Source organism: Diceros bicornis, chromosome 14, assembly GCF_020826845.1.
Source record: "Diceros bicornis minor isolate mBicDic1 chromosome 14, mDicBic1.mat.cur, whole genome shotgun sequence".
In the NCBI taxonomy this organism is placed as follows: domain Eukaryota; kingdom Metazoa; phylum Chordata; class Mammalia; order Perissodactyla; family Rhinocerotidae; genus Diceros; species Diceros bicornis.
Window position 1 is genome coordinate 20,113,261 of NC_080753.1, and position 26,736 is coordinate 20,139,996.

General features: G+C 46.8%; 1 protein-coding gene across 2 annotated transcripts in view; it reads left to right on the forward strand.

The window, feature by feature from the left end:
- Nucleotides 1-26,736, forward strand: part of CLIC5 (chloride intracellular channel 5) — a 159,337-nt gene that overhangs the window by 116,475 nt on the left and 16,126 nt on the right. For both annotated transcript variants that reach the window (XM_058554223.1, XM_058554224.1), the window contains exon 4: nt 7,568-7,674. In XM_058554223.1, the coding sequence (XP_058410206.1) occupies nt 7,568-7,674 (107 nt within the window). The remainder of the gene's footprint in view (nt 1-7,567; nt 7,675-26,736) is intronic.

A 26,736-nucleotide genomic window follows, 5' to 3' on the forward strand; every position in this document is an offset into this window, starting at 1 on the left:
CAAGGGTAGATCCTCTGCAAAGTGGAGTCATCGCTCCCTCCTAAACAGCACTGGGGAGGTTAGCACCCCTGGCACCTAAAGAAGTCCTCCTCCCTTTCACTTTGCCTGAAAGACCCCCAAGTGAGAGCAACGGCTCCTTCGTTTCAGAACGAGAGCCGAAAGGCTGACAATATGAAAATAAGCCAGGAGAGAGGTAACCCCACAACTTAAAACCACACCGAGGTATGAATAACAGTCACGAATCTGACCGGGTCTGGTCTGAGCCCATAATTAAACACGAAAACACGACAGCAGCTCCTCCTCTGCACAAGTACAGGGAGGGGGGAGACCAGAGGGCTGTGGGTTCATCTTGGGTAGAGAAGCTGCTCCTGGTGGAAAGTAGGAGTAAAGAGAAGAGAGATGAACTCTAAATGTTACTGGAAACTAGACTTGGTTTTTATACTATATTGTAATCGGGGATTAAAATAATCACAAATCTTTTTAAAAACTAGAAAAATAATATTACATATAGAGTAAGGTATGCACGGGCTTTCTCCCCTGGGATAGCCACTGAAGAGTTTTACACAAAGGTGATGGAGAATCAGTTTTCAGGCTTACGTTAAGGGGTGGGGGAAGATGAGGAAGGCAGAGAGCGGAAGAGCTGGAGGTGGGCAAATGAGTGAGGAGGAGCCGCTTGGTGACAGTCCAGGCCACACAGACCAGAGGGCTGTGAAGCGGGAGGCGGGGTAGGAAGGATTCACAACAGTAAGTAAAATAAGTGGGACTTGAGTACTAAAAACCACCATTTTGCATTTATTTTAAAGTTTTATTTATTGTCAACACTTACATCCCCTCACTTTGTGTGCCCTTGGAGACAGGTGCTGTCATAATCCTCATTTTAGTTGGGGAAACCGAGGCATGGATCCCTTGAGTAACTTGCCAAGGTCACACATGTAACCAATCACTGTCAAGTTAAAACCACCTGTTGTGCTCTGATTAAGACTTGAACATTTATACATTTCTCCTAAAAATTATTCTGTGCCATCCACATTAGGAGAGTTTATTTTCACACTAAGAGTGGAAAGCCACCGCAAGCTCGTTGGAAGCAGCTGAGTGTAGACTTGACATAAACGCGTTAATTAAATCAGCTGGCAGCCCCACCCATAACACCCAGCTCAGCTACGCACAGCTCTGAACAGGACACCAGCCAGCCACTTTGCTAAAAGTGAGGAGATTCCCAAGCGGGCTCAGGCTCCATCACCCTCCCGTGGGGCTCGAGCTCATTGCTGGTGCTGGTTTGAAATCCCACAGGACAAAATAAATGCTGTTTTCAATAACTGAATAGAGTTTAGACTTTGCCCGGGAGACCCAGAGGAGAAAGTCCTCGGTGAAGTTGTTTTCCCTTTCAAAGGTAATACCCGAACTCAGGAGTGACTGTTCCCGTCAAGGCCATTGAGGAATGGAAGACTGAAGCAGCGAGGAGCAGTGTCCCACTTGGTCCTTTGCCCACTTGGTGGATGGAGGCGTGCAGGGCTGGGCTGAGGCCTGGAGGCCTGGAGTCCGCTGCTAGTTCTGCCAGTGATGTGCTGTGACCCCTTGAACCAGTCCCTTCTCTGTGCTCGGCCTCAGTTCCCTCCTTTGTGAAAGGATGACCCAAGAACCCTTCCTGTTCTCTGATTCTTCGAGCCCATCTTAGCCAGGCCCCCTCCATCTCCAGTCCAGCTGTGCCTTTCCTGGGCTGTTTCTCTTACTCAGGGGTCTCAAAGCTATGTCCATATTGGGACCAAAGGGATCCATGAGACCCCCAAAACTGTATGCCCCACATGTACAGGTACATTCTTCCAGAGGAGGGCCATCATCAGATTCATCATTTCATCAGCTTCTGAAAAATTTCCATGATGCAAATAGAGCTAAGCAGTATTGGATGCGGACACACCTTCTCTCTTCCCTGTCCACCCACATTACCTGTCCTGAGCTCTGCTTCCTCTGGTCTGGGTCCTTTTCTGGGCTACAGTTGTGTGCAGGAGATTTTACTAAGTGCATTCCTGCCACATCAGTGATGCAATGACTCACCACGCCCAGGTAGCAGAACCTCAAAACTATTAAAATGCACAACTCCAGAAGGCCACCGAGGTGGGGGCCCTAGTGGTAAGACCCTCAACTATTCCAGAGCCCCCAGGAATGTCCCTTAGATGCCTTTTTATGGGTCAGACGGGGGCAGGTGCCACAATCACCTCGCAGTAAATGTCACCAAGCCAGTGCCTCAGCCCCATAAAGGGAGACCTGCTGTTCTGCCCACAACAAGCTACCAGCCTCGGCCAGCTTCCCGCTGACTCGAGGAGCTGGGAGGTCGGTGGCCCGTGTCCTGAGACCCCTGGAGGAGTGCAGCCTGACCTTCTGGTTCTCTAGGGGGCAGCAAACCCCCCACAACTGTTCACTGAGCGCTGGTCAGCCATATGTTTCTCATCACACTGCTGGTTGTAAAAGCTGCCAGGAGCCAAGAAATTGTGGGAGTCTTTTTCCCCTTAGCTTTATTTTTAAAGGAAAAAACCACACGCAAACACTCCAACAACTTTTTAAAAACTCACATTTGATCCCATAAAGCATTTTGTGTCAAAATGAGGAATCCAGGAAGTCTCAAGTAGCTTCTTAATGAGACTAACTGCCATCCCTTTCTTTGGACTGACCCAGTTAACGCTCAACAGGGAAGCTGTGGGATAATCTTTGGGATTATTGTTGAGACACGCTGGTTCTAACCTTTCATCTCTGCAGAATGGCCAGAATTAGCAAGATCCAGAACTGAGAGTGGGGAGACCAAACTCTGGACACTTTTCAACAGTGTTTGTTGTATGACCTTGGGCAAGGATCTCTCCCTCCCAGACCCTCCCCATTTCCTCATGTCTAAAATGAGGGAGTGAAACTACATAGTCTCTAAGATGCCTTTCAGCAGAACTTCTATGATTCCATGAGCTTTTCAAAGTGCTTTACCAGAGCTGGTTGTTGTTTAAAATAATCCTAGTGCGTAGATGCTGTGATAAACATTTGTGGGGGGGGGGGTAATCTGATGAAGTCTGGTTACCTGGCGTGTCATTTAGTCAGTCAACTAGCAAGCAAGTATTGAGTATGAACAGGGTTCAGAACACTGCCAGAATTGGAAGACACTTTGAATTCATTATTTTAAGAAATATCTCACAATAGCAAAAAAGAAGAATGTTCTTTTAACTCTCTGGGAGGTGGAGAAACAGCCTCAGTACCAGTACCAGGATGGCATGGTGGCTGAGACGATGGACTTTGGAGTCAGAATGACTTGGGTTTTTATTTGTACCACTAGGTTGTGCTACACTGGAGTAACGAGTTAGCAACAAAATCTCAGTAGCTTAAGTGAATATGGGGTTATTTCTCGCTCACACAAAGTCCGATCGGGTAGTGTGGCACTCTTCCATCTTGTAGCTTTGGGAATACATTTCCTCCAACTCTCCCTCGGCAGGGAAAGAGAGAGAAGAAAGATGGCACAAAATGTTTTTAAGGTCCAGGCTGTGAATGGTTACATCGCTTTTCCTCCCATCCTATTGGTCAGAATCCAGTCACATGACCCCAACCTGACAGAGAAGCTGGGAAATGCAGAGAAGCACATGGACCTTTAGTGAGCATGAGTGGTCTCTGCTACAGATAAACTGCTTAAAACCTCTCTAATTTTAATTCTCACATCTACAAAGCGATGCCCATGATGTTGATCTCAAGGGACTATCATAGGAGATAATACTACTTCGCTTAGTCCCTGATATAGAGTAAGAAGATCTCATTAAATGGCAGCTTGAAGAGTTAAGAGAGGTCAGTGCCTCTTTTGTGACTGTCTCCCAGATGTAATTGTACAGACAATTGTTGAGTTTAGGTCTTCAAACTACAGATCCCAATGGATGTCTTTTAATGGATAAGCCAGACCGTCTCCACCTCCAAGGATCATTTGCTTAAGTAGCAGAGACAAGGCAAGGCAAGCACACTGTCAAGGATCAGACAAGTCAGAAGCATTAACCTGCTTCTCGAGTGAGCGTTGTGGTGAGGTTAGGAAGCAGGAGTAATGGAGAAGGGACAGAAGGGAAGTCCTTCCACTTTTCAGCTCATGAGAAAAAGGAGGGTCAACACTCAAGCTCCAGGTAAGCCCCTGGGATCAGCAAAGGTCATGCCATGAGGACAGGAGGACTGTCTTTTTCTCCAGTGTATTCCCAACACTGGGACAGGGTCAGGCCCCTGGTAGGTGCTTACTGCATGCTGGTTTAACTGCATGGGGTCTTTTCATTCAGGGCTAGGTAGCCTTTGGCCAGTGGATGAGAAGCCAGGGCACTTCCATCTGCAATTGTATTTTTTTTTTTTTGGCTACTATTTGCAAAAAAATTTTTTTTTGATGAGAGGCCAACTGTTTTAGTTCCCAGAATGAAGCTTAAGTGCATGTCTAAGATGAATGCATTTGAAATAAGATATCTTAAAAACAGAGTGGAGAGAAATTTTCATTAGCTAGAACAGGGATCGGCAAACTTTTCTGTAAAGAGCCAGATAGTAAGTATTTTTGGCTTTGTGGGCCATCAAGTCTCTGTCACAGCTCTGCTCTTGTAGAGCGAAGGCAGCCATAGACAATATGTAAGTGAATGGCTGTGGCTGTGTTCCAATAAAATTTTATTTATGAATACTGAAATTTGAATTTCATATTATTTTCACGTCACAAGATAATATCCTTCGTTTGATTTTTGCTAATCATTTAAAAATGCAAAAATGATTCTCAGTTCATGGGAGGTACATAAACAGATGTTGGACTAAATTTAGCCCATGGGCTGTAGTTTGCTAGCTCCTGAGTTAGACAAATTCACCATCTCTTTGATTGTCACCAGACCACATCACAGTCTTATTTCAAAGATGCTTCTGTGAATGAAACACTCTTTGCTAGCCTTTTGGAGAAACAGAATGTACTCTGTAGCCCACTTATTTGCATATTTAAAATATAGTGTAAAAATAGAGCTAAAATAAACATACTTAACATCCTGTACATAGCCTCCCCAAATCTGGTTACCGAAATCTGTGCGATTCATATTTGAAGACACACTTCCCAAAAGGACAAACTTCAAATGGGACATTGTGCTAAAGTAAAGTCTCAATGACTCATAGTGCTTAGAAAACAGGAGGCACTACCATGGTTTCCATGAACCCACAGCTCTTTGTCATTCATCTTGGATTTGGTACCACCCACTCATGTTTGGCCCACGTTGATCATGAAGAAACGGTCAGACTACTAGAAGTCTGATCAAATGATGGCAGAAAGCAAAAAACCCCAACAAACCCAAAAGAAAATGCATTTTCTAGGTCATTCTTTCTTTACATTGTTACCTTATCAAGCAAAAACAAAGAGTACTTGGTATATATTAATAATAATTTAAGGCCGTCAATTCTAAGAGCATGCCAGATTCTGTGTGAGAAGGCCAAAATAGGGAAGGATGATCCTAAATTCCCATGTCTTGTCAGATTACCTAGCACCTTGCAGGAAACCTTGCTTTGTGCCTCCAGTCAGAGCAGATGAATTTGGTAATTCCCCCTATACTCAGGAAGGCATGCATATGCAGGACCCATGCAGAGCGCCTTCTCCTGGTGGATGGAGAGAGTTCACCCATGGCGCTCAGCCAAGCTCCAGTGAGGGCTTTGGGGCCCTGAGGGTAAACAGCAGAGTCCAGCGGCCACAGGACAAGGAACTTAACAGCTGGGCTTCCAAAGTGAAACTGCCTGGGTTGGAATCCTGGCTCTGCCACCCAGCCACATCCCCTTAATCAAATTGCTTAACTTCTCCATGCCTCATTTTGCTCATGTGGGAAATAAGGCTAAGAACAGTACCAGTAGAACTGTGAGGAGTAAATGACCAATACGTGGAAAGGGGCTAGAACAGCACTTGGTAATAGTAGGCACTCAATACAGGTTAGCTTTCGCTGGTATCAGAGAAATGGTGTGATCCAGTAGGAAGAATAGGTGGGAAACCAGGTTCTCACGGTCTCTCCACTATTTATTATCCACGGGCCCTTCAATAGTCATCTAACTCTCTGATCTTCAATTGCTTTCCCTGTAGAATGGGGAGGATAATGCCTTCCGTGTCTACCTGATGGCAGAGGGCTGGACCCAGTGATGTTCTGAGGACTCGTCCAATGGCAGAATCTGAAATTAAACATCCACGTAACATGGCCCAAGAGTGGACGGTCCTAACTAATGAGCAGGAGCATGAAAATGAAAGAACAACAAATAATTTTTAAAGACTTTTTGGTTCAAGGGGCCGGCCGGGTGGCGAAAGCAGTGAAGTGCGCGCGCTCCGCTACCATGGCCCAGGGTTCACCGGTTCGGAACCCCAGGTGGGCACTGATGCACAGCTTGGTAAGCCATGCTGTGGCAGCATCCCATATAAAGTGGAGGAAGATGGGTACCGGTGTTAGCCCAAGGCCAGTCTTCCTCAGCAAAAAGAGAGGAGGATTGGCAGATGTTAGCACAAGGCTGATCTTCCTCACACACACACAAAAAAGACTTTTTGGTTCAAATTATTTAAAACATTAAACGAAAAAAGGTCTTTTGTTTTTTAAACATAAAGGAACCAAACAGCTCACAGTCTACAACTATTCACCCAGAGATCACAAACTATTCACCATGTAATTGATAATAATGGTAACCAAGCAACTGTCCCCCATCTCCTCCCACCCTTGCCTGGCCATACACATAAAATATTTGTGAGATAATATTTTTTGAAAATTAGAATTGCTCATTTTGATGGTGCTAATGGGGTCAAAGCCATGGATTCCCACACAAGCAAGTTTACCTCATTCCGTCTTAGGACCAATAGAAAGAGTCCTAACCCCAGACTGCCCCGTATATTCTTCTGGCTTCAAAATGAAAGACTGTGCAAAGGAGGGGGCTGGATCCTTGAAAAACTATCTCTACGCCTGGAAATAAAGCAATTGGAAACACTTATCCTGCTGAGGGAGCCTGGTAGTTTCCACATCATATTACTGCACACAAATAAGACATGTACGAAGGACATTTTAGAAGAGGACTGTGGGTACCCTTCCTTTTGAGAAATGGTTTCAAGGCCTCCATGCCAAAGTGCCTAGCATCTCCTTGCTCCCAGAATTAGCTGCATGCAGCTAGGATTATAATTGCAGGCCTGGCAGTGGATAGTTATTTTCATGTGGGTAGCGGAAATGTCAGGGACCCCATGGATATAGAGGCAAGCTCGTTCCGAATTTTGATTAGAGCATTTTTATTGGTGCATCCCTGTTGGTGGTCCCAGGAAGAGGACACATCCTGGGCCCTCTGAATGGTGTTCTGGTTCCCTGCCCACAGACTGTGTCCCCCTAGACAGCTCTCCTCACCTCACTGGCCTCTGTTCCTCTTTCAGTGAACTAGGGCTGAGAAGGCCCACTGTCCCTATAGGATGGCTGTAAAAATCCAAAAAGTTTAGCAGATCCACTTATAAACAGGAGTGTTGCTCATCGTGATGGGAACAGGCTCTCCCTTAAAGGAGCTCCAAGCTCTCACTGCTCCTAGAACACTGTGTATTTCATTCCAGGTACCCCAGACTGGCTGCAAAACATCGGGAATCCAACACAGCAGGCATCGACATCTTCTCCAAGTTCTCCGCCTACATCAAAAACACGAAGCAGCAGAACAATGCTGGTGAGTGACTCCCCTCCACTGAGAGCCCCTGGCAGCACCGTCCCCACCCAGGGCATCGCAGATGCTCAGGTCAGAGAAGCACCTGGAACCAGTGCCGCTTGTTATTTGCCCACCCCATGCCCCCCGGCGCAGGGGAGGGGGCTGTAGATCCTGCCTTCTGGCTGGTGCAGGAGAAGAGGCCAATGGGCCTTTGTGCTGAATTGGAGGGAGGGGTGCGGTCTGCGTTCTGATCCTGCCTTATCGCACAGCGTAATGCACCGCACAGTAGGGTTCTGCCTCGGCCGTACCACTGTGCGTTTGTCCCCAGTTCGCGACCTTGCCTGCATTCTCAGACAGTCCTGATTGGAATAACAAATTCCAGCTTCCCTCTGGTCCCTGAAAGACTACTCGGGTGGTTGTCCAGAGGCCATGGTGCAACAGCAGAGTCACCACGGTGGTGAATGCAGAAGGCAGAGCCCCACCCTCTGCATTCTCCCGACTGCAAATGAGGAAGGTACAGGGGAGCCGCTTCTCAAAGCCTGGCTCATCCTCCATCTGGACTTGGCAACAGAGCTCAGGACCTGGTTCTCTTGTGGCGCCTTCTCAGAGGGGTTTGAGTGCCTCATTTAAGTTCATAGCACATTTAGTCCCTCATTCGGCATCATCCTTTAAGAATTAGCTACAGCAATTTGAATTGAACTGTCAAATTGAGCATGTATAACACTTGAAGAACTGTGTTAGGTCCTGTCAGGAGAAGAAAGAAGGATGAGAAAGTTTGCTTGCCCTCCGAATGGGAGGATGAGACAGCCTTACAGGTTGGAGCCTGGAGCCCAGCACAGCCAAGCAGAATTAGCACTTCATGAAACTGAATGAATGAGTGAATGAATGACCATCAGATGAACACACAATGGATCCGAACAAGGTGATAGATGCTAGATGCTCCAGGAGCTCAGAGGAGAAAGGCATCTCCCTGGACCGAGGTGACCAGGAAAGGCAGCCGTGCGTGAGGTGAAAGAGAAGAAATTTTGGCAGGAACAGAGTTGGTGCAGTGGGAAATAAGTAATGTGGTAACAGTTACTGAGGACCTGGATTGTGCCAGGCACAGAACTAGGTTCTAGAAAAAGAAACTAGAGAAAGACACTTTCCCAGTCTTCAACTTGGCTGGTGCAGAAGAAAAGGCTTAAATTCATAAAAAGGCAAATAACAAAGGGAGTCTGAACAGCTGATCAACTGCCGCGTGAAAGGAAACACTATCTGCCAAAGGCGTTCAGGGCAGGAAGAATTGACCTTCAGGGCCTTTGAGAAAGCTTCTTGAAGGGGTTTCCACTGGGTCGTAAAGGTTAAGCGGGAGTCAGTCGACGGGGAACACAGGGTGGAGGTCATGGGGAGGGTGGGAAACGCCAGCAACAGAGACTGAGAAAAGTGGCCAGTGCTGACCTGGGAGACTGGATTTTATCCTCTGGGCAATGGCAGCCGTTAGAGGAGCGTGAAGAGGCACTATAAGGAGAGTGGCCTTTTAGGGACAAGAAGAAAAAGAAGAATGTGGGAAATATTTTACATATATTTGGTGTTCTTGCTTCATTGCTGTTTGGACCCTGTGGTGGATTGAGCAGTGTCCACCACAAATCCGTGTCCACTTGGGACTCCAGAATGTGGCATTATTTGGAAATAGGGTCTTTGCAGATGTAATTAGTTAGGGGTCTCTAGAGGAGATCATCCTGGATTTAGGGTGCTCCCTAAATCCAATGGCTGGTGTCCATATAAGAAGAGGAGAGGACACACAGAGACACAGGGAGAAAGCCATGTGAGGACGAGCAGAGGTTAGAGCACTGTAGCCACAAGCTGCGGACCCCTTGGGGCCACCAGAAGCTGAAAGAGGCAAGGAAGGATGCCCTCCTAGAGCCTCAGGAGGGAGTGTGGCCCTGGGGACACCTTGATTTTGGACTTCTGGCCTCCAGAACTGAGAGAATAGATTTCTGTTGTTTTAAGCCACCCAGTTTGTGGTACTTTGTTGTGGCAGCCATAGGAAATGAAAGCAGCGCCTCATGGCCGTTGTGTGAAAGGGCATTACTGCCACTTTCCGGGCTGAGGACACAGAGGCAAATGAGAGGACCAGTGGCTTGTCCTTGCTGTCCGGGGCAGAGCCGGCTCTCAACTCTAGTTTTCAGATTACACACCCAGTGTCCTTTCCTCTCAGCTGCAAATATCTTCCTTCATACTTGTCAAAGCACCCTCAGAAAGATTATCTCATCTGAGCCTTCCAGATTTTTCAAGTTATAAATGGTATTGACATATTATCTCCATATTTACAGTTCTCTTATCCCCAAAGCCAAAGCAACAGTTTCCACTGAACATCCCGTATCAATTTCTTAAAAACTCAACACTCGCCAATTTTCATTATTTCCGCTTCTTCTGTTTCACCCTGTTTTTCTCTGGGATGCTTTTGCCCTCGCGGGTCCTCGCCTAACTCATTGCACATTTCAAAGCTCAGGCATTTCTGCTTTCTCGGAGAGCCTGTCCCCCAGACCACAGTCCTTGGTGCCGTTCTCCTCTCCTGCCTTTTAGCAAGACACCACACGTTCTTCCTTCATTGTAACTATGGCTTGCCCATTCCCTTCCCTTGCTCTTCACTTTTTCTTCCCCGCACCCCATATCCCCAGTTATGGCCAACTGGGTCAAAAAGTTCTTAGGCGTAGCAAGCCAGAGGCCACGGCTCCTGCGGGCCCTGTCCTCCTGCAGGGAGCAGCGTCCGTCCTGTGCTGGGTTCCAGAGCCACACCAGGGCCCCGCCCCACGCAGTCCATACCCCTCTCGGCTTTGTCTGAGCTCTGTAGGAAGCAGGCTCTCACGGGTCTCTGTGACAGCACCAGCATTAGACCCTCTGACATGGCTTCCTACACTACTTTCCCATTTTTCTCCCTGGATCTTCAGCTCTGCGTCTATTTCTCCAATGTCTTTTCTTCAGATTGTCCCTTTGTGTTTTCAATTTTTTTTCTCTTGAGCAGAGCACTTCCTCCCTCCCACCATCTCTCCACCTAATGCCTCCCAGCCCTCATACACACACTGGCCATGGTCATAGTCCTTTCTGACCTCTCAACATCAAAGTGTGAAAAAACCCAACACTGTGACATGGTTCTGCATGGCGGATCATCTCTCCACTCCCATGGTGGATATAGGAACTGCCACTCAAAATTTCCACAAAACCTCCAATGTCCCCAGCTCCCAGAACCCAGACCCTATCCAGGGGTGCCATCCACAGCTAGCACATAAGAGAATTGTCTGTTAGTTTGTACATTCAGTCATTCATTTATTCATTCAACAAACACAGATTGCACGGAGTGGCTACAGTGTTTAAAGGGCATTGCTTGTGTGCCAGGCGCTGTTCTAGGTTCTAGAGTTGTGAAGACAAACGAGACAAAGTCATTGCCCTCGAGGGACTAACTGGGGGCTGTAACACATATAAGCAGGCAATTACTGGCCTGGGTTTGAATTCCAGATCTGCCGCTTCTGGCCGCACAGCTCTGCCTGGAAGACTTACTCTCTCTGAGCCTTTGTTTCTGCATCTGTAAAATACACTTAATACTTTCTTCATCTGCCAGATAAGGCAATTAATAACATATCCAAGATTTGTAATGCAGGTTTATTTATTTTATAAGTCAGTGCTTGTAAGTCCTTTAGCACAGAGCCTGACACACAGGAAATGCTCAGTAAATGTTAACTTTGATTATTGTTATTATCACAAAAGTGAGGCAAACACCCATATTGGCATCAGAAACTGCTGCTTCAGTTTTTACTGAAACTTTTACCCCCCACCCAGCACTTCCAAATCTCCCACCCATTTAGTCTCTGTTCTGCTTGCTTGACTTTGCATCCCACTTTCTCAGTTCATTTTCCTCCTCTCCAAACTCATACATCAAAGGGGACCAGTGGCCCAGCCCTGAATGTCACACCTGCAGTACTGTTGCCTTTGACCCTGAGGTCCTGGTTTTGTGCTGTTTTCTTGTCTGTCACTGCACTGCCTCCTCCTTCTGTAATTGCCAGAGTGGGGTCCCCTGGGTCTGCTGTGCCCGGATTTGGCCTCCACAGCCCTCCACGCCCTCTTCTCAAACTTACTCTTCACTTCACCTAAAGGTAGCATCTCATGACAGTCTGAAGACCCCATATGTAGTAAGATGCTACCTGGGCTCGCTTTCCTGTCACTTGGGATCCCCCACCACCACCCTGGTTTGGGGGGATACAAGAACTTTGATTCTGGACATGCAGCATTTCCCATGGCTCAGATGCAGATAACCGTGAGGTGGTTCAACTCACAGACTCTGAAGCCGACTGGCTGGGTTCAGACCCCAGCTTCGCCTCTTGTTGGCCTTGTGATATTGGGCAAGTTACATCAACTTTGTGTGCCTCAGTTTCTTCACCTGTAAAATGGGGGCAATGACTGTACATACCTCACAAGTATGCTTGGGACAGTGCCCGCCAGTGTGTTCAAATGTCCGCTGTTATTCTGAGCTATTATCTAGGGGCAAACAGTTATACCTCAGCAGAGAGGTCTGGGATAAAAGTGTAGTTTGTAGTCATGTATATATATGAGTGAGGATGTGTATATATCTATGAGGATATATGTATGAGATATATATATGATTGAGGATATATATGTATGATGTAGTTTGAGGATATATACATATACACATATCTACGAGAATCATCTATATAAGATAAAGTCCATGAGTGAGAAGAGGAGAACGCTAGAGACAACACCAAAGGCTTCCCCGCATCTATGGGAAGGCAGAGGGCGAGGGGTCAGGGAGGAAGATTAAGGACTAGCCAGTGAGAAGGAGGAAAGCCAGGAAGAGTGGAGGGTGGAGGGATCATGAAGATGAGGAAGGAAAGCATGTTTTTTTAAAGAAGAAAGTGTCCTGTGGTGTAAGATGTCGCTCAGAAGGTCATAGGGACGCTGTCTGTTGTGCCCAGCGTCCTTGGGCATTTTTCTCTGACCGCTCTTCTAGCCTGCATCAGCCCATTACTCAGATCCGACACAACAAGAGAGCCCAGGCTGGCGGAGGAAGCACAGACCCTTCTACCTTGGACGGGGAGGTGCGGTAGGAGACCGCAGGGAATGGGATCGAGAACACGCCTGGAGGGAGAAGTGGCCCTGAGGAGGGGTGTCTTTGAGATGGGAGAGCAGTGATGCTCTTAGACTCGGCCGCAGGAGTCCCTGCTCTGGGCCCCTGCACATTATTTTTCAGTCTAGCAGGGAAAAGTCATGTCATTTGTTCAGTATTGAAGGTTTACAGAGTTCTGAAGTAGAAGGATAGGAGGGAGGGTGCAAGCTTCATCCACTCCATTTTTGGCACATGCCTGGAGTTAACCAGCAGTTGGGTCTGTCCTCACCCAGAATCCTGCCTCTGCCGGTGCTGCTCGGCCACATGGCAGAGTCCTACTGTGGCCTGGCCCTGCACCTTCAGCGACGCTGGTGGCCTCAATCTCTAACATCCTCCCATCTCGTTCTGCAAGTATCGCTGTTAAAGACCCTCACCTCCTGGCCCTGCTCCTTTCCCCTTCCTCTGAGATGCCACCGTGGCACACAGACCCCAGATGACCGGAGATGGGGCAGCAGGCCCCCAGGCCCAACAGCTCTGGTCTCCTCGGCCCCGTGCCCCATACTTTCCCAGGTACTGTCTCACTGGGACATCAGTTTGGCTCCTCAGGTTTATCCCTCCTCTTGAGGGGCTCCTTTTACACCCTACTTTAACACATCACCCCCACTCTGTCATCTGGTAAGAGGATTTGGGCTTCTCTCTCTGAATATCCATCTCACATCTTGCATTTCTTACCCTCACATTGCCCTTTGAAGGGACTCTAAAAATTTCTGCCAAGCCCTTGGCTTTCAAGGAATTCATTTTAGCTACTTACCCTAATCTGGGCATAAAGTACTATATTTTACTTTATTTTTCGTAATCTCTCTTTTCCTTATGCTTCAATCTATCAATTCCACTGATTTACTTAACTTTTTGTACATATTGCTCGTTCCAGGCAATTGACAAATGGATCTAATGTGCATCACTAGTTCTCTATTGTTATTCGCTATTTTTGGGGGGAGAGGGGTGAGGAAGATTGGCCCTGAGCTAACACCTGTTGCCAATCTTCCTCTTTTTGCTTGAGGAGGATTAGCCCTGAGCTAACATCTGTGCCAGTCTTCCCCAATTTTGTATGTGGGTCGCTGCCACAGCATAGCTGATGAGTGGTGTAGGTCCACGCCCAGTATCCAAACCCGCCAACCCGGGCTGCCAAAGCAGAGTGCACCAAACTTAACCAGTATGCCACCAGGCTGCCCCCTCTTATTCACTATTTTTAAAGTCCTTCTAAAATTTCTTCCAGTTCTATCCTGTTTCTCCCAGATACTGTTAATATTCCTGCCTGGCATTGCCATCTCATTTTTGGCACAAGTGTTGTATTCTTATGTTCTCTTTCCCATTTTCTTTTTGGTTGGAGGGGAAGTGGACATGTATATGCATATAGACTAAGAAAAGAATCCAACGTTTCCCCTACACTTTTCACGTTCGCGTCTTCTATCCTTCATCCCTCTTCCCTTGACTCTCTTTCCCATACTAAGAGATCTAAAAAGTCCCACAGCCAATCTCTTTTATCTAATCCATACATCGTATGCAGCCTTATGGCTTTTCCTAACCACATTTGCTATTCCTTTTTTAATGTATCTAACACTCATACGTCTCAGGCTGCTGGTACCACATACTTCTGTGCTAAATGGCGTTTTTCCCAATTTGGATGATTTTGGTCTTTCAGGGCCTTGGAATTCCCTCATCTCTTCCCCTTCAAGTGTAGCTTTCTCTCGTATTTCTGCCTCTGCTTTACCCTGTCCTGTGGGCCTTCTTTCTATTTTAAAATTTATACTCCACTTGTTCCAGAAAGACTTTATAGCTACTCACAGGGACACGTGAAGCACAGCAAAGCAACATGCACCAGAAGGAGGTGAGAAAGAAAAACAACGGAGGACCATAAAACGGAGCTCAGGGTGAGCTAAAACAGTGAATGCAGCTCCCCGAGCCTCGATGCTCGACACACATGGCAGACCACAGAGTTGGCTCTAAACCTTCTCAGACAAAGCCGAAAGGGACCCTGGTCAGCTACAGTTAGGTTCTCCCAGAAGATAAAAACAAACCAACCTCCCAGAAGAACAACAAATGTTCCTGATTTGGGGGCTTGAGTTGTAGGCAGGGAAGAGCTATTTTCATTTTCTTTGGCCTTCCCCTTCTGTGATCCCTTCCTGCTGGCTGTAGACTCCAGGCCCTCTGACTTCAGGCTGATATGACTTCTCTTTGTCATTCCCCATAGGCACCATCTTCACTCTTCACCCCTCCCCACCCTTCTGGTCTTCACCTGTGCCCTCTCTACCCCTGAAATCCATTTTCTCCTCTTTTCGCCCCTCTTTCTCCTCTCTTCGCTTCTTCTCTTGAAGACCCCTGAGAGCTGCCTGCAGCCTCAGGCCTGTGTCACCAACTTTCCTGCTCGTCTCCATCATTTCCAAGACTCAGAGCAGCCTGCCTATGCTTGTCTCTTTTTATCATGACTGACAGACCCCATGCTGTGTTTGCAAAGATGTGCCCCTTCCACTTATGGAAGACACTGTGATGTCCTAACATGCTCCTCCTAAAATAACTGTCCTAATAAAATACTTCCAACTTCCTAAATAAAGTCCTAAGCCTTCCTTGGGTCCCCGTGCTATGCTGAACACACTGCTATGTGTTTGGACTACAGGCCCCATACTCTGATGGACTTTTCTCTCTGGCTTTTGCCCTTCATTAGTTGTAAGTACGGTGGCTGTATTTTCCAAACCGAAAGTCAGATGTTTAACAAATTGCCTTCATTGAAAATAATCAAATTATAAGAAATCAGTACTGTCCAAGAAAATCCAAGACACATGTCCCCAAATGAAAAGCACCTGGTTGGGGCTCAGCTCTCTGCCGTCCCTCCTCCCCAGTCCAAATCCAGTCCTGGCTGCCAGTGCGAGAGAAGTTGAGTGTACCACAGCTCCCATCGCCTCCTGGCCCCAGATCCTTCGCTGGAACAAATGCGTTGGCATTGGCCACGATGTTCTCTGGGCAGCCGTGGTTCTGTTTACAAATAAGGGCCAAGATTTCCTCCTTCCTAAGGCTCAGCATCACTGGCTTCACTTCCTGGGACCTGGAAGCAAGCAGAGTACTCCCTGGGTTTATTCTGAGAAAATTGATCATCAGAGCCACATATCACGAAGAAGACTCCGGGATGTTCTAGAAACCTCAGTGAGCTTACCTCATCATTGGGGTGATCATTCCCGCTGATGGAAGTGGATTGAAGGATTGCATTGTGGTTATTATCACAACAGCGATTGCTCTCATCCTGCCTCTTTTTCCCTCATCACCTCCCAAAGCCCACATGAAAGGCAGCGTGGGCAAACTGGCTCCCACTGTGTGCCTTGCTTTTTCCTCATCTCCTTCCTCCATTCAGGCCTGAATCCTCAAATCGCTCTTGTCTTCTCTCTTCCAAGAGGTGCCCCCTGCAGTGGGCCATGCTCCTGGCTGATGCTGATGGAAAAATAATCTGTCTGTAGCACTGGCAATCTTCTTTCCCTGTCATGTTCTTGGTGGTTTGTGTCTACACGAGTTCCTTCCCATCCTGCCCCCTCGAAGCCTGCCTGGCTGACCCATACCACCAGACCAACTGCTCCTGCAGCCTGCTCCGTCCCTCTCTACCCCAGAGGTCAAAGTGCCTTCTTCCCAGCTTATGTCTCTCACTCCCTTTTAATAAAATCTATAAGACCCCTTAAGTAAATATATGAAATAAGACCATCCCCATTTGATATATAGAAAATTGAGGCTCACAGACTTCAGCTCAATATTAAGCAGAAATTTGCAATTAAGCCTGTAGAAGTGAGTGTCCCATCAATGGAAGGGTACAAAGAGAGGCTGGACCTTTGGAGGTAGGAGCTGTGTAATCTAAAGTGTCATCTATTGTAAGACATTATTATTTTAAGTACCACTAGGAAACAAAAAATGCTTTCACTTAAACTATAACATTTTGATTATAAGACGCAGTCTGATTTCAAAGTCGTCAAATGTGAAAAAATGTGCATCTTAGTCAATTCCCATAGTCCTTTCCAAATCTAACATTCTGCTACTTCCTGGAGGCTACTTGACCTTGAGCCACCCTGTTGGAAAGAAAGTCAATTGAGGTCAACATTGCTTCCAGATCCCTCCGGGATAGCTGTCCTAACTCCATATCCAGGAAAGTGTCAGTTCTGCTCTCTGTCTCTCCTGCCTGGAAACAGATAGCACTTATCTCCTAGGTCAGGGGTTGGCAAACTTTTCCTGTAAAGGGTCAGATAGTAAATATTTTGGGCTCTGTGGGCTACACAGGCTGTCGGCACTGCTCAACTCTGCTGCCGGAGCTATAAAGCAGCCACAGACGATACGTAAACAAGTAAGTGTGGCTGTGTTCCCATCAAACTTCATTTGTGGACACTGAAATTTGAATTTCACATCATTTTCAGGTGTCACAAAATACTATTCTCCTTTTGACTTTTTTCCCAACCATCCAAAAATATAAAAAACATTCTGGCCCTTGGACTATAATTTGCTGCCCTCTGTCTCAGTCCCAGCCTGCAATAGCAAGTTCTCTTCATTTCTATACCCCTCAGCCTCCTGGTCTGTAACACGGAGATTATAATAGTGCTCTGTTTTGTAGCATTGTCATGCGAATTAAATGAATTTATGCATTAAAGCACTTAGGATAGTTCCTGGCACACAGCACCAATATGCGATGGCTATTGCTGCTGTTAATTTCACAAATATTCCCCCAGGTTCCCTGGTGTCCTCCATCTGGACTGGGCCGCCCAGCTTTGATGGGCCGCCCAGCTTTCAGTGTAATGTAGAAGCATGTGGTGCCCTCTTCTGGCGGGTGGAGGAATCAGTGCTAGAGATGGCTAACCATGTTTAGCATAAGGAGGCCTGGGGATTTTCAAGCATCTTCTGCTTACAGAGACTCAGTTATGCCTCAGCTTTGGCTGGAGGTTCCAGAAAAGGCTAGGTCTCCTCTGGGGGCTTGAAGCCACCTTCCGTTATCTCTCCCCCACACCCAGGGTGGTGCATGTACACCAGGCCTGATGGATCCTCCAGGGGTCGCTGGAGGCCCAGTGACCACCTGCCCAGATGCTTCTTTCTCCCTTTCCTCTCCCCCTTCCCCCACCTCCAGTCTTTACTTTTATGAACTTCCTTGACCTAAAATAGGAAGGTGTTTGAAAGGATTTGAAGCGGCCTGGGAGGGCTGTTAGCCCAGAACTAACAAGCCCCTTGCTATCAAAGGCCCCGTGCTTTCTCCCAAAGCATCATGAAAGCCAACTGCTGTCGGGGGGTGAGGGTGGGAGGAGGGAGGTGGGCAGGCGAGGTGGAGCGTTTTTCCAGATTCCCCAGGATGTGGCGAGCCCTGTTTAAAAGCAAGCGTGTGTATTTATTATTCTAAGCCACTTCAATCACAAGGCGCTTATTCCCTTCTCCTCTTCCTCCGTCCCAGCCCTCAGCCCCATATCACAGTGGGCCCAGTCCACAGGCCCGGCCTTTCCCAGGGGATGGGCATGGCCCCCGCCTCTCATTCAGCCTCCTGCTCTGAGGTGAAGCTCAAATGCGGAACCCGTATAGGAATACGAGTTATAATGACCCTACTCAGAAACAGGAGTCACGGAGGTGGCCGTGGGGCTCCATATCTGTCCTGTGGGAAACCCCGACTGGTTCTTTTGGAAGAGGACAGCTGTGTCCCAACTTGGGACAACTGGTTCCCTGGAAGAAGCCCTCAGCCGAGGCTGTTATCATAAGGGAGGCTCCAGGGTGGTCCCCGGACCACCGCAGGAGTGAGGATAACGAGGTGACTGTCTTGCCACTTCCTCATAAAGCAGCCATTGCCAGCTGGTTTCAAAAACGCCTCTGGTCATAAAGGAACCCTTCAGGCTGCCTCCCTTGACCACCCGGCGTGCAAATAGCCACCTCGGGGTATTTGTTTGTTTGTTGGGTTAACGTTTTGCTTTGATTAGCATTCTTACAAGGAAAAACAAATAACCTGGGCTCCAAGGGACCCACCTCCAAGGTTTGGCGTGTCCGGCAGAGATGCAAGTTGTCTCACCCACTGGAGGGTCCTTGAGGCTGAGAGCAAGAGGGGGGGAAGGGGTGATTGTCTGCTTCTGGCACCCCCCAGGAGTGGCCCAGGGGATCCCTCCAGAGGGTCTTTGATTTGCTTCATTATTGAGGCGGATGCTGGCAATTTCTAATTTAACGAATTTCGCTCCTGAAATGAATCCTCGGGCAGTCATAAGGAAGGCGGTTGGTGGCAGGCCAGTGTGGAAGGGGGCAGGCACGGGTGGGGACGGAGGGAGGAAGGGGAGTGGGAGGGAGGGTCCTGCGTGGGTGGGCGCATTCATTAGTGGAAGGAGCCGTGTTAGCTGTGTGGGCTCCCGCTGGAGTGGAGTGAGACCACCAACACCCTTCCATGTGGTGGAATTTCCCGCCGTCTGACCAGAACGAGTTCTCCTGGCCTGGCCTGGCCTCAGCTCAAGGCCTGGGAATAAAGGAACATTAAATGACTAATTTGAACACGAGCTAAATGCTCTTTCACCCCTGGCTACTGTTACCTCATCCTGTGCAACCAACACCTCTTGACTTTGTGCAGTCTAAGAAACTCTCTCTCTACACGCCCACATACACTCACAGCTTGTGCGCGTTCTGATATTTCTGTGCACTAGCGGAGACCAAACATACCTCCTTAAATAGGGTCATATATCAATCAATCTGAAAAAAATGTGCTTGCGTGTAAAGTTGTATTCATGATGGGACGCAGCATGGGTCTCACAACTTTCCTGTGAAGCACAATGGTGTTTAGGCCACAGAAGTGCGGTAGTGTGTACGTGGGTATGTGTGTCTACACTCATTGTGTATGTATAGGTCAGGAGAGTTGTACTTGGTTTATACTGTGACTGCGCTCGTAACCCTCATCTGTGATTAGAAAGTAGCTCTGAGGAAACCTTCTCTCCACTCTCAGGGGAGAATGGCTCTGGGTAAATTCACATGGAGAGTGGGTTCCCCCATTTCTGGTAGAGCTGGGGCTAAAAAGGACAAGATGTGAAATCCAGGTGGTGTGCTGGACCTTCTAGCAAAAACTTCAAACACCCCAATTATAAACTCTCCTTGTCAAATTTGTCACTATCTTGTCCAGGCAGATGGGCAACATTCTCTCCATTTCACACAAAAAAAGGTGAAGCATGAAAAAGTGTTCAGAAGATACCATGGAGCCAATGATGGACACACCAGACATTTCTCAACTTTTAAACTCTTAATGCTGCAAACGAATAATACGAACACATAAGAATTGAAACCAGAGTGGTGTTCTGAATTTATCAGCGGCTTAGAGAGGATAATTCGTTGAAAAACAAAGTTGCTACACAGAACTTTGACTTCAAAACCCCTAGCCTTCTTTAAAAACCTGCTCTAGAGCTGTCCGTCGGGAAGGCAACCCAACACCTCTCAAGCCCATTCATAAGTTTAGCCTGAGTAATTAATCATTAGCTAAAGAGATGCATATGTTTAGGACTTAGTGTCAAGTAGCACTTCCTTTTGTTCGCCTTGTTATCCAGACCATTTTCCAACTTGAATGACATTTGAATCTGCTGGGGGTCTTGTCAAAATGCAGATATTGATGCAGTGGATCTGGGTGGGGCCTGAGAGATCCCGGGGGATTTTGTTGCCGCTGGTCCAGGACGGTGCTTGGGAGGTAGGGTTCCAGGCAGCCGTCTCCCTGAGGGGACATGCTGCATGTATCTCATTCATTCATTCATCGTTATTATCCCCAGAGCTGAGCTCAGCATCTGGCCCAGAGCAGTTGCTCCATTGACATTCATTAAATGAATGAATGAAACACATCCCAAACACTTCAAGACGCCCCTCCCCTGTCTGCTCATTTACCCAAGAGATGACGAAGGAGCCTGCCCTGCCTCATCAGTGTCAGGGGTGTTTTCTCCAAGCCGCTTCCTGCTCCAGCCTGCCCAGCCCCCACCTTTAAGCCTGTCCCACATCACAGGCCCTTCCATTCACTGATTACTTTTGAAACGTCCCAAGCTCCATTTAAAGTTTATGATGTTCTATGACAAGAACTATCTCTCAGCTGAGAACATATGGTGCTCGTATAACCTGTTATATTAAATCAAGCCTCATGGTGGGGAAAAAAAAAAAGAATTACCTCACTTAGAACCAACCAATAAAAGAGTATAAAAATCTGAACAGTTCTCCTCGTGAAGACCGTCAGTGTAGGGGGATAGTGTTTGCTCAAGTGGTATTATTCTTGTCACCCTAATTTTTATAACTACAGTCAAGGAACATTATATTCGGTGTTAAAGGTGAAACTTCACAAGAGTCAGAAGAGAAAACACAGAAGACTTAGAATTTAGTGTTCTTCCAGCCAGAAGCCAGAGGTTGAATTATTTTTCTAGGAACCCCTGATTGAAGAGCATTTAATGATCTGGATCGTAGTAAGAAATATGTTTCTCTGCGCCCATGTCCAGAATCCCTTGCATTCCTGAATATTCCAAAGAAGGGGTACGAACCACATGATTTCTCAGGCCCCCTGCGTCCAGTTCAACTCTGATGGTCACATGCCTGTTCATGTTTGCACTGACAGTTACCCATGTTTTATTTCCATTGTGAGGAGCTCAAGGACAGGTTTTACTCAACACTTTCCCAGGTCTGGCCCTGGCCTCACTTCTACCCGTGTCGCTTGGCAGAGAGGTACAGGTTGGCGGTGGCCTCTGCTCCTGGTTTGGCTCTGATGACCCTGCAGGAGGACGTGTCAGGCCAAACAAATGGAATCCTTTCATCCATCCCCAAGAGACCAAGTGCTACCATTACCCCATTGTCAGCCCTTTAAGGAGATAAAGCCAGTTGCATAAGCACATAGAGATATATAGCGTCCCATTTTAGGGTCCCTCCGCTTTCTTCAAACCCCAGTGAATAGCTGATTCTTTCAACAAATACTTATTCAGTATCAGGCACTGTGCACTGTGCAAGAATAATAATGTAGGAATGAAATATTGGCAGTATCTATGTGTGCTGGCAAAGGGCATGTTTGGCTGCATATAGTAGAAACCTGACTATGGCAGCTAAAGCAAATATTTATTTTATTTTACTTAGCAAAAACCCATATAGCATTTTACTATGTGTCACACCCTGCTCTAAGCATTCTTTATAAATGTTTACTTTCTAATGGGAGTTTGCTTTTCTCACATAACAAGAAGTCCAGAGAGTCGAGAGTTTCAGGTAGTTGTAGTTACTTAAAGAAGTCATGGATCCAGCTCCTTAGAGCACCTGATTTTCCATCTTTAGTGACTTTCATTCTTATGTCACAACGTGGATGCTCCATTTCCAGACATTACATCTGAGTTCCAGGCAGTGCCAACTGCATCTGTCTTTTCTTTCCCAGAGCCTATCCATAAATTTCCACTTACATCTCATTGGCCAGAACTTGGTCATTTGGCCTCCTCTAGCTGAAAGTCTGGGAAGACAAGTATTTTTGATGGAGCACATTGCTACTCTGAAAAAAAATCTGGGTTCTGTTAGTAACAAAGAAGCTAAGAATGAATTCTTGCATATAATTCACTTTCAACTTAAGGTGTTTTTTTTTTTTTTCAACTATGGTGAAAATATCTGATCTAGCCATGCCAGGAAAAGACACACTATTTCAAATTCTCCTTTGGGGTTGACCAAATCTGAATCATTACCCCACCCAGATTTTAAGAAACAGAAGTAGTATAAAATTGCATGCTTAGTCTGCTACACTCTAACTTCAGACTTTAGAAGGTGCAAAACTCATGTGGTAAAAAGCTGTGCAACCAAAACACCCAGTGGCTAGCTTCTCCCCCAGACTGTAACGCATGTGGGGGCAAGTGGGAGCACCCAGAGAGCTGCTCTGAGCAAGGGGGGCAGTGGGTATAATTGTGGCACATCTGGGAAATTCTGCAAAAGTATCAGAACCCCCAACCCCTGCCGAACTTACCCCCTAATGTTGCCTCATTGCATGACTGTTAAGAAGAAGGCTCACCCCAGTGGGACTGTGGTTAGGGCGGCAGAGTCAGAGCGAAAGGACCAGCTGAATACTCAAGAAAGGACTCTGCATAATTCATCTGGGGTCACAAGCACAATATTTATCATGCCCACTTTTTTTCTTGCAACTCTAAGAACTTATTAGCTTTTTTGTATGCTTTGATTCTTATACATCAACACCATCCCACATTGCACATAACAACCACTCACTGCAGACCAGACACGTTCTAAGCTTCCTACGGGCGTTGCTCATTGCAATTCTATAAGGTGTGCCGTGCTTTGGTCTCCATTTTGCAGATGAGGAAATCGAGGCAGAGGAGGTTCAGCAGCCTGCCCACGACAGTATGTGGCAGAGCCAGGATCCCCACCCAGACAGCTGGTCCCACGCTCTGTGCACTTGACCTGTGCACATTATACCTTTAATAAAATGCATTATTTAAAATTCGTGTGGTGCTGAGTTTTTAAACAAGAGTAGGTAGGTCATTTAGGAAACCGTGATCAAATCAGTTCATAAACCATTCACAACTACCATGCGAGTTTCCTGAAATAGACTCAACAATCCCAGCTTTGCTGTTGGAGTCTTGACCCAGCAACCCATGAGGGGTGAGGGGCGCCAGCCTGACCCACAGTGGGTGCTGGATAGACACCTGTTTAACAAATGAGAGAACGGGCAGCTGGAAGAGAGTTTACAGGATAGTCACAGAATGCTAAAACCAGTAATTATTTAAATGTAGAGTTGTGATGGCAGGGTGGTAGTTTTTAAATTTGTTCATGGCTTTTTTATAAAAGATGTGGACATCTGAGGATAAAGCAAGACAGAATGTGGTTAAATCACTTCAGCCTGAGTGTTTGGAGGGAGGGAGAGTTGAGAAGGAAGGTCTCTAGGTCTAAATGCTGGAACAGATGACCGAGAAAGTCAGAATCTCCCTTGACCAGCTCAATCCAAATATTTGGACATCAGCACTAAACCTAATCTATGGCCTGATACTTAAAAATAACCTGTTATAAAGTACCCATAAAATGCTCAGTTTTCGGCCCGATGCAGTCTGCGACATGAACTACGACTCACACTAATAGCTTCAGTCAGCATTTATGTCGTTCTTTCTATTAGCACAATGGGTTTTACAACCATTTATGAGTTTCTGGAAAGCTTAATAGAAAACACACATACATGTCCACTGTGGAAGATGCAGATGAGTTTTCTCTGCTTAAGGAGAGGCCAGAAGGGGTCGCCACTGCCCCATCGCTGAAGCCTGGGCCGGGCTCCCTCATGGGGAACACGTTCTGTCCGGGTTGTTCCGCTAGCTTACACCCTCCCTAGTGAGTCTCTGCAGTTTCCTCTTTGGCTGGCTTCATTCAGAATCAGTGTCTCTCTGTCTCTCTTTCTCCTCCTGTTGATAAACAAATATTTGGGGAGCTTATGTGGTATAGACTGTGTAAACAAAAGGAAACCTGAATCCAAAGACCTAAGTGATAATCTTTCCTTCAAATTTACTGTGGCTTTTAGGAGATTTAGAAAATTATTGGAATCTGGAATTGTCTATATTATCCATACCTTCCTGCATACTTTAAAAAATATCTTATGTAAAGCACGCCGAAGTTGTCCTAAAGTTCTTTACCATGCTGGGGTTTTAAACACAGCCAAATAATTTAATTATTTAGCCAAAAACTTGCCTTTAAAAAAAAATTTGTTGCTGTTGTTGGGAATAATAATTCTGAACATAGGGAGAATCTAAGGTTGATTTGTGGAGCTGTATAAAAAAGATGACTTCACAATGATCCCCTATGGGGCTTGGAGAAGAAGGGATACAGAGGATCTGTCTCTTCTTCAAGGAAAAGTCCCTGAATCCCTTGGAAATATATCAGAGGGTGCCCCATTCAATCGGTGATTCTCTCCACTGAAGGTGGTGGCGGGAGCATCCAACAGGGTCCTACATCCCAATCCACCATAGTTCTAAGACTTGAATCCTGCCTCTGGAGTAAAGAATCATTTACTGGCCTCTTACTGGAAAGAACCATGGGAGTTTGTCATTTAACTCACCCTCCCATTCAAGGCTGAAACCTTTTCTAGAACAACAAATAATACCCATGGCAGCAGGAGCTGCAGACTTCTCAAGCCCAGCTGACACGGCACGAGGGAATAGCAGGGAATCTGTTGAAGTTGCCGTTGCATTTTGCTTTCTCGTAAATCGCTGGGTGTCTTGCCACCTTTCCTGTTTTCAGCAGTGCCTAGAAACAGAGGCCTGGAATTGCTTGCCACATGTAAGCCCCTGGATCTTTCAAAGCCAGAGCCAATTTGACATCCTCCTCCTCTCTGGCTGTGAGGCCAAGTCCAGTGTTCTTGGTCTGGCACCAAAGGTGGACATAATTCTCCAAACAGAGAAAATTTGACACACCCATGTAGCCTGGAGAGAACAACGCCAAATCCAAAGAGATGATTCTAGGTGACTTGGGATCCTGAACATGTTGGGGAATGCAAGAGTGGGTTTCATTCTGTGATCTCTCCAGGATTCTCCATGTACCTGGGAAGTTCTGGGATGTTCAGATAAGCTTCACTTCAGGCACCCAACTTCTGCCTTGAGTTGATCTCTTGCCTTATGCTTTCCCTCAGTCTCTCCTTCCCTCCCATCCTTTCATACACTTAAGTTCTACAGCCGTAATAATAATAGCTATCTTTTGTTAAGTCCCACTATGCACCAGACTCTGTAGAAGACACTTTCGCAGGACTGTGAACAATCATAACCAATGGCAGGATTCAAACCGAGGTCTCCCGAATGCCGGAGCAGATGCACCACTCTGCTACCATGGTTGTCATCACAAGTCCTCTCAGGAGAGCCTGAGTCAAGGCTCTCTGACACCCCTGACCCAGGCTCGCTCTGTCCCTTCCCTGATGATACCAGTGACATGCTAGCATAGCCAGAGGGCCCAGGCACAGCAGTGGAGGAGCCACCAAACCTGAGAGAAAACCCGTCCCCATCTTCTACAACTCCGCTGCCATTCCTGCCTCAGCGTGGTCTGAGGACTGGGCATAGATATTGCTTTAACAGACAAAGGCACTGTGGGGTTCCGCCACCCCTTACCTGTTATGTGTTCCACAAAGGTCACTGTGGGTCAGAGGTTGTGACCCCGGTTTCCACATGCCTTATAATTTTGCCTCTATGTGGTCATTCCTGCTTATGTAACCCAACTACAACTGGGCCACCTTACTCTCTCTTTAAGGAGTTTCACAATAGAGAAAAGCTACATGACTCTACTTCTCAAAACCTGAGAGATGACTGTGGATCTTTATGGCAGGTTTCTTGGTGGGAGGAAATTACACTGCCCATCATAATGCTGAAAGTCCTAAAAATCTCCTTAGAACATCTTTGTTTCTCCTCAAGATTGTACTCTTTACGACAGTACCTCAGTTTCTGCCCACCTGCCCTGCACCTCCTCTTTTCCCACCCCTCGTAACTCTCCTGGGCCTTGCTGCTGCGCCAGTCCCCTCCTCTCTCCTGGCTCTTTGGCCCTGGGGGTCTCATGTAGAGCAATGAGACCGCTCTCAGTTTCTAAAGGAAGTCTTCTTCCTCCAACAGGTGAGGGAGAAGTGATGTTAATTCTTATTATTTGATTTTTTTGTTCCCATCACATTTTCATTCATGTTCAAAACTATCAAATGTCAACAGGTGTGGCCATCTTTGTATTTTCTCTCTAAGAATATGTGACAGCCAGAGAAATCTCCACTGTGGTCTCCCTCAAACCATAGCTGTGCTTTTTTTTTGCCTCCTTTGGTTATATCGACATGATCTCCCACGAGAAGATGTAAAGTAAACACTTCATTCAATTCTCCAGGTATTTCTCAAAATCTAGAAATTTCTTTCTTCATGGACAAAACCCAAATGGATTTCTTACTTTTTGACCCAGATGTTTCGCTGTCACACAGACAATGTGACAGCATTGGCCTCAAGTACAGGCAG